The 14457-nt window shown below is 42.2% G+C and overlaps 1 protein-coding gene across 1 annotated transcript in view; it reads left to right on the top strand.

Moving 5' to 3' along the window:
- The window catches only part of frmpd1a (FERM and PDZ domain containing 1a), a 62874-nt gene extending 49070 nt beyond the window's left edge, over window positions 1-13804 (top strand). Inside the window, exons 13-16 of the mRNA XM_088075433.1 lie at window positions 407-589; window positions 3524-3668; window positions 4966-6252; window positions 7044-13804. Of these exons, the coding sequence (XP_087931559.1) occupies window positions 407-589; window positions 3524-3668; window positions 4966-6252; window positions 7044-10555 (5127 nt within the window). The 3' untranslated portion in view covers window positions 10556-13804. The remainder of the gene's footprint in view (window positions 1-406; window positions 590-3523; window positions 3669-4965; window positions 6253-7043) is intronic.
- The last annotated feature ends 653 nt before the right edge of the window (window positions 13805-14457 follow it).

Below are 14457 nucleotides of genomic sequence, written 5' to 3'. Positions count from 1 at the left end.
TACCTTGAGGTGAGAGGTCAAGGGGCCACTGTGAAATGGCCAAGCCGTTTTTTCTTGTCAAAATTTATCCTAACTTTCTGAAAAACTAGCATGACATGGTTGGTACCACTGGATTCACTGGACAGGTCTTCATATGATACCAGTATCATCACTTTAGCTTTAAAACTCAGGCTGGTATAGCCTCTTAAAGACAGGAATGTTGGACAGGATTGATGGCGATTAGCGCAGTGTAAATTAAAAAACGCAATACATAGGGACCTTAATCGCATTAGAATTAACGCATTAACTCTGACAGCCCTGCTGTAAATGTATATTTATTTATTGTTGCAATGTGGTTGATTGAAGTTTCAATCTTCTCAATGTCAACAATTTCTCCTCCTCCATCTCTCTGCTCCCCACCCCTCAGCTTCAGGACAGGGAATCGATGGTGACCTTGTTGGTGGGGGCGCGCTACGGCGTGAGTCAGGTGGTCAATCACAAACTGAGCATCCTGTCCACCCTGACAGAGTTCACCAGCATCACACGCATCGAGCTGCTGCCTGAATCCGACAAGGTCAGCCTGGTCAAGATATACCTGCAGGACATCAAGGTGAGAGCAGGAATATGCAAAGTACTGTAAACCTCATCATAAAGCATTTTTATTTTGAAGTAACTGAATCAGCATCACAAGCATTGCTGCAGAGGGGGATTATATTAGGTTGTGTACCAATTAGCAGTATGTGCTCAGCCTTTGTTGGTGCAGTTGATGCATCGGCACTTTGGCCTCTTTCAAGGTCTGAAGCTCACAAATCAAACAACTTCTTTAACAGTTATGAATACTTGAAGCATGAAATACATATAGTGTAGCTGTCATCTTTAATAGATTAATTAACCCTTATTGCTCTGCGCACAAAATGCGCTTTTAAAAATCAAGCTTTAAAAAATCAAGCTTTAAAAAATAATATAGGTAAATAATACGTTAATATGATTTTCTACTTTCTTTGAGTAAATTTTTTAACCAACGTAATCCTAATCATAAATATCAAATACTTACTAATTTTCATAATTTTAACCTTTTAAATACCAGGTTTTTGTCATGATACCACTATGTTTTTAGATGTTGTAGATGTTTTTTTTGACGATCCCAGCCTGGGATATGTCAGTGATGTGCAGCAGCACTGACTGTGACAGTGCACCTAGTGAAAATACCATATGTTTTCTCCATACGCCAAATATGGTAAAAAAAAAAGATGCCATGAGGTGGAAAATAGTAAAAATCCTAGAATGACACCCAGAAATAATATAATGTATGTTTTTGTGCTTTGATGGCTGTGGAATCAAAAATTGCAGTTTAAATGAGTTTAAATGGCACATTCATTTGCACAACACATTATGGATGTTATAATTTGATTTCCACGGTGTATTCAGACTTACTAAGGAGCTGAGCTAGAAATTCCAAGATTAAACAAAAATACACTATCTTGACAAAATGTATCCCATATGCATGAATACAGCCAAAATTATCAAAAAATGAAGAATTAAAAGCCGCGTAAGATGTGCTAAAGAGTCCCTAAGGATTAAATCAAAATTTTTGTTTGGGTGGACAGCAGAGGTGAGGCCAGCCCTAAAAAAAGTCCTAAAAAAGAGTGAGTGATGAAGTGATGAGTGATGAGTGTTGCTGTTTCCCACTGACCCTTGGACTCATGAAATAAATGGGCGCTGACTCAGTGACAGAGCAGTGGACTCTGACTGGCTTGTATTAATGTATCCCTCACTTTCTGTAACCAGTGGGGCATGAGAGCTTGGTGGAGCTGGCGAACCAGTTACACTCAGAGTTTGAGCTGCTCCCGTCTGACCGTCGATTTAGGGTCAGATTCAGTCTGAATATTTAGAAGTCCTTCATTCCCCATGCCATACAGGCATTAAACACAGACTGAGTGTATCAGAGATCACTACTATTTGATAAGATGTGCTCTCTTTTATTATTTGTGTAACTTATTGCTCCTGTCCCCCTATTTTCTATATTCTCTCTTATATATTGTACATTTATACATTTTTAATGGTGTATTGTATTATTTGTTTGTACCATTGAGAGGATCACTTCATCCCTTTGTTTGAGGAGCAGCCGTGGTATGACACAAGCCTTAAATTAAAATGTTATTAGCTGCTATGTGTTATAAAGTCAGAGCGGGTGCTGCTACAATAATACAATTTTCCTATTGGTAATTGTCGCCAATGAAACATTATATAAACTCTCACTGTCAGCTGAACTTGGCTCAGAAAGTGGCCGAAAACTGTGAAGCTGCCACCAGTCACGCAGGAGCGTAACATTACAACCCCACCCGGAGCTGAAGAGGGGAGAGGAGGGTTGTGTTAAATGATAAGTGGAAACAACTCCAGAGAGTGACGCTGCCTCCTGCTGTCTGACTCCACGTGTTCTGTTCTTTAATGAGTATTTACATGAATTTTGGGCCGGACTGCAACAGGGCCAGCTAATGCCAGCTCAGTAAGTTAAAGTTGAGGCAAAATATATTCAGTGATGGAGTACATGCCAGCCACTTCCTGTTTCAAATTAAAAGCATTGTAGCACCCAATAATGTAATAATTTCCTGTAAATGCAATAATACCCAAAAATGTAATAACATTTGCACTTCTTTGCTTATTTGCAATATGTAGTAAAACCCAATAATGTAATAATTTAACTTATAATGTAATAAAATGTCGTGACATTTTTACCATAATACATAATTTGGAATTTAGAGTGTGAAATATACCTAGAAAAAAAAGTGTTAAAGCAGTTTGTCAGGCACCCCTTTAAAACTAGAAAATCCATGATTAATTTCTCATCAATAGGGATTTTAATTTATGACATCCTTACCTAATATCAACATATGACTTGCCATCTGTCGTAAATTTCAAATTCTGCTTAAAGTCTTTAGTTTACATTTCCAAAACATAAAATAAGTGTCAATTGTTAGTGTTGTCGGTAGGCTAACACAACACTAACAGTAATATATATTTTGTATGCCTGCACACTTTACATTTCCAACAAAAAAAAGCGTACTATTTCATTTTACTACATCATTAATTTTGAAAAATGACCTCAAAGGTTATAAAATTGTCACTAAAAATGTTATTATAATACCAGCCAGGGCATTTTATGACACCATTATACAAGTTATTACATTATTGGGTTTTATTACATTTTTGATTAGGTAAAGCGCAAGTTTCTTTACATATTGAGGAAATTATTACATTATCGGGTACAAGTCCCCTAGCGTTTCATACACGGCGCAGTCATACACCAGGTTTTGACCTTGTCTTGTTATTAACCTGTTAACATTATTTGGTAGAATCCCTCCAGTAAACAATTTGTAGACTTAAGCAGCAAAAGAAATGCCAGTTTTTTCATCATGTAATGACCCTTTTTCAGTGTGACAGTTTTGCTGTATGCTGAGTGTTTTTCCACTGGTGAAATCGTCTTTCCATTCCCCCTATTTCCACTTCTCATCTCGTGTCATCTTGTCTCCTCTCTCAAACAAAGCCCATCACATTACTACTGGAGTCAGCAGCTGCCAAAGACATGTCCTGCCTGATCGCAGGGTACTGTCGAGTGTTTGTTGACCCCAACCTCAACATCTTCCCCTGGATCCATGACTCCAAGAAGCACAGAGTGTCTGCTGAGGAAGGTACACATTTATACTGATGTGCAGCCATAAAAATGATTCATATGTCTACGGCTGATCAGTGAGCGATATGGCTTTAAATTAACATTGTGATAGTTTAAAGCTATATCGGGATACACAATATATATATTGATAATGTTAAATGTCCTTTAAACTAATGTTAACTACTAAAATACAAAATCATTGAATGACCTGCAGTTATAATAAAATTAAATAAAGTTGCTACTGTCATATAATAAAGTGTAACACACTAGTTATAAAAACATTTATTAAAAGACAATTATGAGGAAGTTAAAGTACTTTAATGATGAAATTTTAAAAAAGTATTGTTATGATTTAAGGAAAGCAAGCCCCATGGTGCTTTTATTTTGAGGGACCAGGCTCATCTCAGGCCAAAGGTTTAGATTATTTTTGCTGTGGACTTGAAGCTTCTGGTAAAAAGTTGTATGTTAGCGTTAGCAGACAGTTAAACAGATTCTGCGGCACCTTGTGTGAGCGGGCAACAAACAGATCATATATTGCAAAGATTTGTTGAAGTTGAATTGATGCTCTGTGGTTGCAAAATTGGACCAACCAGTCGCAATCATAGCTCTGCATGTACAAACACACGCCTCACCTGCTTACGCTACCATTCATTAAGTTAAACTGTTACCACAGCTTTGTTAAATGGGATGATTTTTTCTCTGTAAGCTGGAAACAAACTAACAGCTCTCCAATTCAGATATTAATTGTATTTGCAAACCGCAGTAGTGCTCCATGGTCGCAAAATGTGACTAAATAGTCACAGTCTGGAGCTCTGCAAAATCCCTACTTTGTGTGTGTGTCTGTGAGAGGCAGAGAACCGTAGGAGAGAGCGAGAGAACCAAAATGATTTCTCTTGAGCTTCTCTTGGTGTGAAGATGAACAGCTGGAAATGTGCTGCAGTTTGTTTGTATGAAGAACTCCGGCTCAGCAGCCCACATACAGCAGCTACCTCACTGTCCCTTGTGTTTTGAGTCTTTTAAAGGACACTACCGACCTTTTATTGATGCAGTCTCAGTGTTCCCGTTGCTAAGACTTCAATAAGCACATTCTTATAACTGTCATTTTATCCTGTAAAACCCTATAAGGCAGACATTAGTTGGGATAATTTATACTCAATGTTTGTGATATATCATGTCATTTGATATATAGTAAGTGGAACAGCCTGCACTAAGTCGAGTATAATTGGATATATCGCCCATCCCTACATACCTCCATAAAGTCACACCGCAATGTTCTGTACAAGCTGTCTCCTTCTCATGTCGCTGTGTGTTCACAGGTTATGTGTCTCGGTGTGGCAGCGACTCAGAAACCTCCTCAGACTTGGACATGGAGCCACTGGTCTCCCAGGTGTCCCATGACAACAGGCCCTGTCCTCGAGGTAGATCCTCGTCAGACCCCGAGGGAAGAAAAAGAAAAGACAGAAACACAAAAAGAAACAAAGATGGCAAAGAAAAGGGAGACTGGGAGGATAAAAGGCAAAAGGAAGAAAAGGACACTGACCCTGAGAAGGAAAAGAAGAGAGAGAGTAAGAATGAAGACACAGAGCACAAGGAAGGGGCAGAGAGGGCGCACGATGATCGACAAAGGAAGGTAACGGACAACGATGTGAGGGAACAACAGGAAAAAGTGGGAGCAGGAGGTGAAATGGGAGGAGGAGAAGAGGTGCGAGCAGCGGAGGAGCAGCCATCTGAAGCATCAGATTCCTGTCATACTGACTCTCGTGTCCTTACCAGCCCCTCCAGCGACTCCCTCGATGCTTTGGAGGAAGATGACTTAATTTCATGTTCCTCTTCCTCCGTCCATCCCAATGCTCCTGCCCACAGCCACTCTTCCCTTCATCTTCACCCCTACACCCACGGGCACGCTCAGCCCCACCTCCTCGCCCCGCCACCGGCTCACACCCACCCCCTCATCCTTACAACTCAGGACAGAGGTAGAGAGGGCTGCAGGAGGTCAGGCGACGGAGCTGATCCCCAACTCCTCGCTCCTGTCTCCCCCTCCTCCAACCTTCAGCAGAAACATTCAGGTAACCTCTGCTCTGACGACACCTCCCTGTGTTTCGCTGACCTCTCCCGCCTTGTGGACTTCCTGCCGAGTCCTCCAGAGGCCAGCGAGGAGGAAGATGAAGAGGAGGAGTTGAGGAGGAGGAGGAGAAAGATGTTTAAGGAAACGGGCGAGACGCTGCGAGGAGCAGGTGAAAGAGGAAGCGAAAGCACAGAGGGCAGTTTTAAAGAACACCCACCGTCCCCATCTCCATCCTCCCCCTCCTCCCACATGGAGTTTGTGTTTAACTTTGACCAAAGTGACGCACGCTGCTACTACAAACTGTGCTCCAACATCACCCCCGACAGCGCTCGCAGCCTCCCCCACCCGCTGCAGAAGAATGAGGGAGAGGATTGGGACGGGGTTGAGGGAGATGAAGTGAAGGCGGTTGACCTGGAGCCTGTCCCCATCCTACATCCACCTCCTGGCTTTGGAGACAGCAGCTCTGATGAGGAGTTCTTTGATGCCAGAGACGGATTCACCTCTCCTGAAGACCCGACCTCCGGGGCCGTACCGAGAGGTGAGTTTTCATTGATTATATGAATCCTCTGTAAATTGATGAAAACACAGACTGTAATTTTGCCTTTGCTGCCATCTAGTGGTTATGTTACACCACAGCAGAGACAACAGCAGTCATTTAAGGGAGCACTACTTGAGCCTTACCTTACCTTACCTTCTTTTTTTATGTGTACCGTTTATTTAGTTTGTTTTTTGTTCTGTAGCTTTATATACTTCATAGAAGATGAACTTATGGATTTATGGAATACAGAAGGTAGACTGTTGAAAGGTAGAAGGTTAAAATAAATATACATTTTTCAAACACATGAAAAATCAACTTATTAATGAAAGTGTTTGTGATCAAATTAAAAATGTAATCAGTTGTTCCACTTCTCTCTGGCTGGCGGGTGACACATGACAAAAAATTGCAGCCATTCCCTTTGTCACATTTGGTATATATTTTAGTTGTTAGTGGTTTCACTTTAAAGAGATTTTCCCTCTCAGCCATGGGTCTTTAACTGAGGGGCCACAACCCCTAGGGGGTCCTCAGAGGTACTGCAGCCATCAAATTTTTTTTTTTTCCCAAAAAATAAAAATATGTCTGAAAAAGACATTAAATGCAATTGCAGATTAATATAGGTTCAGTTTCACATACAGCTCAATTCCATATATGCAGCAGGGGGTCCTTGCTCTGTCTCTTTAAGGGGTCCTGGACCTGAAAAATGTTGAAGAAACAAGAAAACATAAAAAGCTGTTTTTGATGTACAGTGTCTTTTACATAAGTTTAGCTGAGCCTTTTTTACTATCTTGCAGATATCAGCACAGAGATGAAATTAGACTTCCTCAGCACACTCAGCCTCAGTGACATCAGAGTTTCAGTCACAGATGCAGACAATGAAGACAAAGTGGAGGAAGAGAGAAAAGGAGGAGACGAGGAAGGAGGAGGCGGAGAAACATTGTTCCAGCTCAGAAAAAGGTGCCGGAAGCGCCGTTCCTTCATGGAAACTGATTACACCTCCACAGTGTCATATCCAGAGCCAGATCCAGAAAAGCAGGGCCTGGTCTCTAGCAGGCTTCATAAAAACCTGTTGGCAGAAGCCAGTGATGCACAGATGCTGTGTTTAGATCCTGAACCTTCAGAGCAAACCCAAAATCCCAGTCCTACTGTCTCCTCTTTGACTCACTCTGAAGGGGAACCAGCTCAGCTGGAGTCAAAACCCATCTTGCCCATAACCCGCTCACGTGGACCTAGCTCTCCATGTGGTTTGGACTCCAATGAGCAGGCTAGAGGTCCACTGGCCCCCTCCAGGAGCAGGAAACAAGAAATGGAGATGGAACCAGATGCAATGGAATCCAAATCAGTCACAGATCTGGTGAAGGTAGCAGCTCCCACCATCACAGTTGTCCGCTGTCGGGTGGATCCAGATGGAAAGGAGAGTGCTGATCGGAGGGGTGATGGGAAGGAGGAAGGGGAGGAACAGGAAGAGATGAGTGAGGGGAAAGAGGAGGGAGAGAAGGAGGAGACAGCAGGTGTGTCAGGGAATGGGCCGTTCACTAAACACATGTTTTTGCCAGATAGCACAGAGGAATGTAAGGGGGGAGGAGAGAAGAAGGAGGGGGTGAGAGGGTACTCATCCAGTTCAAAGAGACCACTCGTAGGTGCTGAAAGGCAGCCAGAGGCCAACACACTGCTGACAAGTTTGATAGACCTTAATAAAAAGAGCAGTAATGGCCTTTTGGGAGTACATCTGATTGCCCTAGAGCAAAACAAATACGCAGAGGAACATAAACTTGAAGGTGTGTGTGAAAAGTCCAGCCCTCCATCATACTCACCACCACCTGCTCCACCCTCAACACCGCTACCTCCTAAAGCAGTTCTTCACAAATCCCAAAGTGACTGTTTTGTGAGTGAAGACAGTGGCATGGAAAACCCAGGGACTTCAACCAAGATGTCTTTTTCTAATTCTGAGGGGATGCCACTTGGCAAACAAAGTCACACCAGTAAAGCGCAATCAGTTGTAGACATCAGGACCAGTGTTAATGAGGATGAAGCCATGGGTGGTGTTAGCTCTACTGTGACCACTAGTGATGAAGTTACTGACAGCAACAATTCAGACAATGTTTTTGATGATGAAGAGGTGAGTAATTCCTTAAATTCTAGTTCAAGTGACAAGAAAGATGACTGGGCTTTAGTTACAAAGCATAGCATCAGTGGAAATTCAACCACAGCAAGTAAAGGTGAGTCACAAAAGACTGTTAAGTCTCTTACCAACATGGAAACACATCCAAAAATGTATTCAGTAAATTCTGATTATACTCGAGCTATAAACTCTATCACTGCAAAGCTTGGAGCTGCAACAAGTGCCACCTCTCCTACGTTTAGTTCAGGTGCCAGGTTGCAAAGTGAGGTCACACATGGAAGTTCTTCATGTTTGGATCAAAATGAAGACGAACCCAGAAGTGATTGCACTATGCCCAGTCCTAGCTTAGCAAAAAGTAACACAGCCACATTCCATGATCTCTCCAAAGCGCCTCCCTCCCCAACTCACTTCCTTTTTCAGACCTGTTCTCCGAGCATTATCAGTCGCTTATCTGCCTCGACACTAAGGGAGAAGATTCAAAAGTTGCCCCTTTACTTATCGCGCTCCCAGGAAACCGTCACCCAAGCTGAAGTAGGGAATATAGCTCAGAGTTCTGCTGAGGACAACAGTAGAGACAACGTTGAGATCACCATCAAAGTTACGGATGTTGATGACATCACACAAACAGTGGAGTTCGACATGGGCACAACTGTAGAATCAGTGGAGTCAGATGATTCAGATGCAACAGTTACAGGATCCGAAGTTGATGAAGAGTTTTTTGTTGAAACAAGCTCGGCAAAGAGTTTTCATTCAGTGTCAGAGGTGAAGGAAGTAAGCTCTCCTTTGCCTGTCCAGACTGAGCCCAAACCTCAACACCAAAATCAGCTTCTGTACACTGGACCCAACAAGAACACACCAGGACCAATAACCAAGCCTCCAGCCTCGATAGCAAACAGACTCCAAAGAGACACTTCAGGCCTAAAGATGAACACTCCTGGTCCTATAAAAGATGCTCCAAAGATGAAGTTTACAAGTCCAGATGAAGACTTTCCAGGTTATAAGTTGAACAATCAGACACGTTCTACTGCCCCTCCGATAGTGGTCACTACACAGAATCTGAACGGGCCAGGACTCCCTTTTCATAGTCAGTCACAGAGAGTTAGACGGACCAGTAGCGACAGACCTTTGATGGGTCTTTGTAGGCCCACAGAGCAGAATTCAAACTCAGCAACAACACCTTCTTCAGGCTGTAAGGTGTTTACCATCTGTGAGGATCCGTCCCAGACAAAGAGCCCGGCCGAGTTGGAGACTTCCCCACCCTTGAAGACTGAGTTTGGCTGCACTTCTGTGCTAGCGTCTGGATGCGAGTCAGTTGTGGAAGGGGTGCAGGTGCCACTGGATGCTTGTGGTTGCCCAACAGTTTATACCAACTGCTTCGGCAGTGGGGACAGCTTTGACGAGGAGCTAACAGTCTACGAGTTCTCTTGCCGCACACAGAGCAGTGGTGTGACTCAGACTTCTGGATCAGGTCTCCCTCTCATAACCTCTCCAAACGTTCCCAGCTTTCTGTCCACCTCCTCCACCCACTCTCCCTCCTTCCCACGCTCCATCCTTTTCTCTTCCTCTACCTCTGAACTCAGCCCTCTCCTCTCACCACTGTCTGACGTCTCTGACCGTTTCCTGTCACAAACACAAAAGGACACCATCAGTCGACTCGGGCAGCAGCCCTATCCAGAACCTCCAGCAGGTTTCCAAGTACTCCGCGTAGACGTGGACCAGCTCCTTTCCATTCTGGAGAGCAGTGGTGCTGACCGATCTGTAGCAGGCCATGGGGGTCGCCACCCGAGGGACACCTGCCCAGCCCACTTTACAGAGAACAAGAGGGTGCTCCAGACAGAGGCACGGCGGCTGATGTCAGGCTGCCAGAAGGTGGTGGGGATCGGACAAAGCCCAGAGGAAATGCTTTTCTCCCTGGCTGACAGTTTCCGGACCTTGGTGGAGTTAGCGGGTATATGTCTATGGTTCTCTGGTTGCGAAAGGTGTGACCGGAGGAACGCAGAGGCAGTTGCAGGTCTGGCAGATGTGGCCCGTTCATTCAGGGACTTCTGTCTGGCAGCGGAGCGAGCGAGCAGCAAGCGCAGCTGCCAGGACCTGAGCACCAAGCTGCTTGCCAAACAGTGCACCGCGCTCACCGCCTCTGTCTTCTGCCTCACACAGCTATTCCGCACACTCACTGCACTATGAGTGAACCCCAGCCTCTGAAGTCTTTTGAAATGACCTACAAGCAACCTGCGGTGTGTAACCTTTAGTACATGAGGTCAGCAGTGAGCCCACAGCTGCCGCGGGTGTGGGCAGGGAGTGACCAAGGACAGTTATGTTCAGGATGGGCCGCGTGAGCTGAGGTTCCCTCAGAAACACACTGGTGTCACCGAGCTACATGACAGTTCAAATGATCACAATAACTCTCAATCTCATAGGTTTTGAGATGGTCATGGTGCATGTGGTTACTGACTATGCTGTGCACGTACTGTAGCCCACAAACCAAACAGTCAGCCAACAGCCAGACTGTAGAGTGGTGCAAGCTGCAAAAGCAGAATCTGCTTGCATTCCAGTATTGAGGAACTGATGTACTTGAATGTATTCTATCTATAATGTTTATTTATATATTCATTTAATTAAGAAGTTACTGCAGTGAGCAAACAAGGAATGTAGAGACAAGGAAGAAAGAACTTTGCAAATGTTTACAGGCATATCTTTAGATGGAGGAGTAGAGGGCCTTCTACAAACACACACAAGCACACGACCTCAAAAACACAGAGAATCCGTATGATTCCGCTCATACACAGGCCTTTTGTATGACTGATTGACCATGTCAAGATAAGAAACACTGCAGTTTACTGATGCTTCTATATCTTTACATTCTCCGGGCTTTCAGTGAGGACTTCTTTGAATGTTACTGTTTACAAAACCAAAAACTAGGGGGAGAAATTATTTGATCAAATCCCACAAATCAAGCCTGAAGCTGCATTTGCCATTTTATAACTCTAGTAACAGAATGCTGATGTATGCACATTATGTGACTTTATGAAACAACCGTTGGATGAGATACAGCTCTTTGCACATTCAATTTGTTGTCATTTTGTACAGACATTTAGTATGATTTATGGAAATGTAATACATTTGCTAGCTTTTCTCTCATTTATTTGTTCACAGTCTTTTTCTTCACCTCCAGATGAAACACTGAACCCTCCAGTGCATGGTGACGTGGCTTTCAACCACCATTCTTTTCCATACATTTATTTCTTTTTTTCTATTTAGTACTTGTAGTACATGTACACTGAGAACAAGAATCTCACTTCAATAGAGAATAGGATCAAAACGTCAGCCGTATTGAGCATTGCAAAGCATTTTGGGACTTTTGGCACAAAAGCTGTTTTAGAGAACGAGTACAATACCAGTTGGTGACAGTAATTACCAAAACATTGTTGGCCAACTGACAATAAGCCTAAAAGAAGAAGAAGATGCTGTTGAGTTTATCCAGCTTGAAAACTTACAGGGATTGTGAATGTTTGCTGCAGTATCAACTGCCATAACAGATTTTGCAACCTGCGTGGAGTGCGCATCGTAAATGGAGTGTGACTTATTATTTTTTAGCCTTCCAGCGTGAAAGCAAACCAATGGATCTCAGGTTGTTGACTTGACAAAGAGGTGTCCCGTTACATCATGGGTAGCAGTTGTAAGACAAACAAACTTCAGCAACATATACCGACGAGGCATTTTCACACAGGTACATCAAGTAAAAACAAGTGAGTATTTGCCATTAGTTCCTCTACGCTGTTATCTTTTCTTTGGTTGTTACTAATATCAAACAAATGATTAAAAAAAAAAAAAAAACTAAATACCCTCCATGTTTACAGCTAACGTTAATCACTACGACAGAAACTACCAAAATATGTTGTTTTCTTGAGGTTTAAGTGGTGACACAGGTGTGTGTGCTTATTGACCATTAAGTTACTAACCTCCATAATTTCTGAACTGCAATTGTAGGTGCTCACTCCACAAAAAGTTGCATTTGGCTTTGTTATCACACTGATCGAAGCCATTTAGTTCCTGTAATTTTTCAAAGTAGCGCTTCTTTGCTTCCTTCTTCGGCTTCTTTCGGTACAGCATGTTGCACTTGCTGTTGGACTTCTTTAATGCATTTTTTTGCAAATTGCAATACCAACTATCAGGTGCATACCGCCACCCACCATACTGGATTTCTCTCTCCTTAGGAGAGGTGTGCCCTGAAGAATGCCCAGAATGCATTGTGCCATGATGTTGTTGTCTGTTCTCTATATGAGGCTTAATGAGACTTCCTAAAAGATATTTATGGTATATTACATCATTTTATAAGAATCTTAAGTTTCAAGCAATCTTCAAGCTTTTCAAGATCATAAAAAGCTGCACACCTCTCTGTGAGGTTTGGGGACAGTCAGGAAGGACATGGGCTGATATGTCCCTTACACTAAGTGCATTATAATTCCAGATTTCCCAGTATGGCCACCACTAGGGAACCAGTGACTGAACATGAGCAGTGCAGGATTACAGTGTGTAGCACTGTTGGCTATCTGTATGTGCTTTTTCAGTTTTTCGATTAACATTTTGAGTGGGAGGATCTCAGAGAACATCTAGTATTGGTTTACACCCTCTCATTGGAGTCCGTTGAACTCAACACATTTGTCACAATATCATGTAGCCTAAAACACTTATTTACGTAAAGCTTATTATTGTGAATAAGCTGTCGCATTACAGCATTTTTTCACTTGGAATGTTTCTTCAAATAACAGGGATTGACACTCACCGGACCTGCATGTTCACTGGAGAAATTCAAGTTCTCCGAAACAATTTCACCACTGCAGTACTGGGAACACAATTTATTGGTACAGTGACAGCACTGTAAGAAGAAACTAAATATTTTAACTTAAAAAAAAGCTATGGTACGGGCTCCCTGAAATTTTAAGTTGACTGAATTTGAGAGGATAAATTGAGGCAGTGTTTTAATGATTCAACTTGTCTTCTCATATTCAGTCAAATTAAAAATTTAAGGCAGCCTGAACTCTAACTTTTTAATTCAAAACAAATAGTTTGTTTTTACAGTGAGTGGTTTTCTGTATATGTATTGATAATGGCAAATGAAACACTTGTTACCTTGTCCTGTTTTGTTCCCTGTGATTGCAACAGACTATAATTTCCTGTATTTTATCCCCAGTTTGCAACAGAAAAGATTATAAGTAGCCTACTTTTACCATGATCTCCAAGAGAAAATTGCCCCAAACAAATGGAAATGGAAGCTTTTTTTTTTCGTAATCTGTGCTCACGTAGCATGCTGTGATAAGCCATAAAATGCATCGTTGTTTCATCAGGGATTTTATCTGTGAATGACTGAATGATGACGTCTGCTCTTGCTTTGTAATCCTTCCAAACTTCCACCATTAAAAACAATGACAAGAATTTCTTTTCGCAATTTCTTTATTGCTCAGCCACTTGTATCTTCTACGCTCCGTCAGACTCCTCTCCAGACAAAACATGTAAAAATGTTATTTAGTTTATTCGATTTTGTACAACATACTATACTGTGACTATTTTATCCTACTTTTGACGACAGACCACACTATAACATTTTTCTGCCATTTTTGTTAACATACAATGCTATGAGTTTTTGATGGTTTTTTGGAAGACATACTATATTATGACTTCATATTATTTTGGATGTCATACTATAACGTTTTTATGCAATTTTGGACAATGTACTATACTGTGACTTTTTTACCCTATTTTGGACAAAATACTATACTATGAAGTACTTAATTCTATTTTGGATTAATTACTCAGAAAGTTATATTGCAAATCCCCCCCAAAAAACACAACCAAATATGACTGATGCTGCGTTTGCACAGGCACCTACTTTTTACATCAAATTAATTTGCTCATAAGGCTTTTGGATATTCCAACATGAGCGAAGTCAGATTTCTTCCTCTGATTTTTAAAATGTTTATAATGTTGAAAAGTTGTATTCTGCCAGTATAAAGTGTAAAAGACATACATGACGTGCAATGCTGAACTTGAGGCAGTAGAACAGAGCTTCTCATACAAGGGAAAAACCT

This window comes from Plectropomus leopardus, chromosome 3 (assembly GCF_026936395.1).
Source record: "Plectropomus leopardus strain MGB_pleo_1.0 chromosome 3, ASM2693639v1, whole genome shotgun sequence".
Lineage (NCBI taxonomy): Eukaryota > Metazoa > Chordata > Actinopteri > Perciformes > Serranidae > Plectropomus > Plectropomus leopardus.
This window is presented reverse-complemented; position numbering and strand designations above follow the sequence as displayed.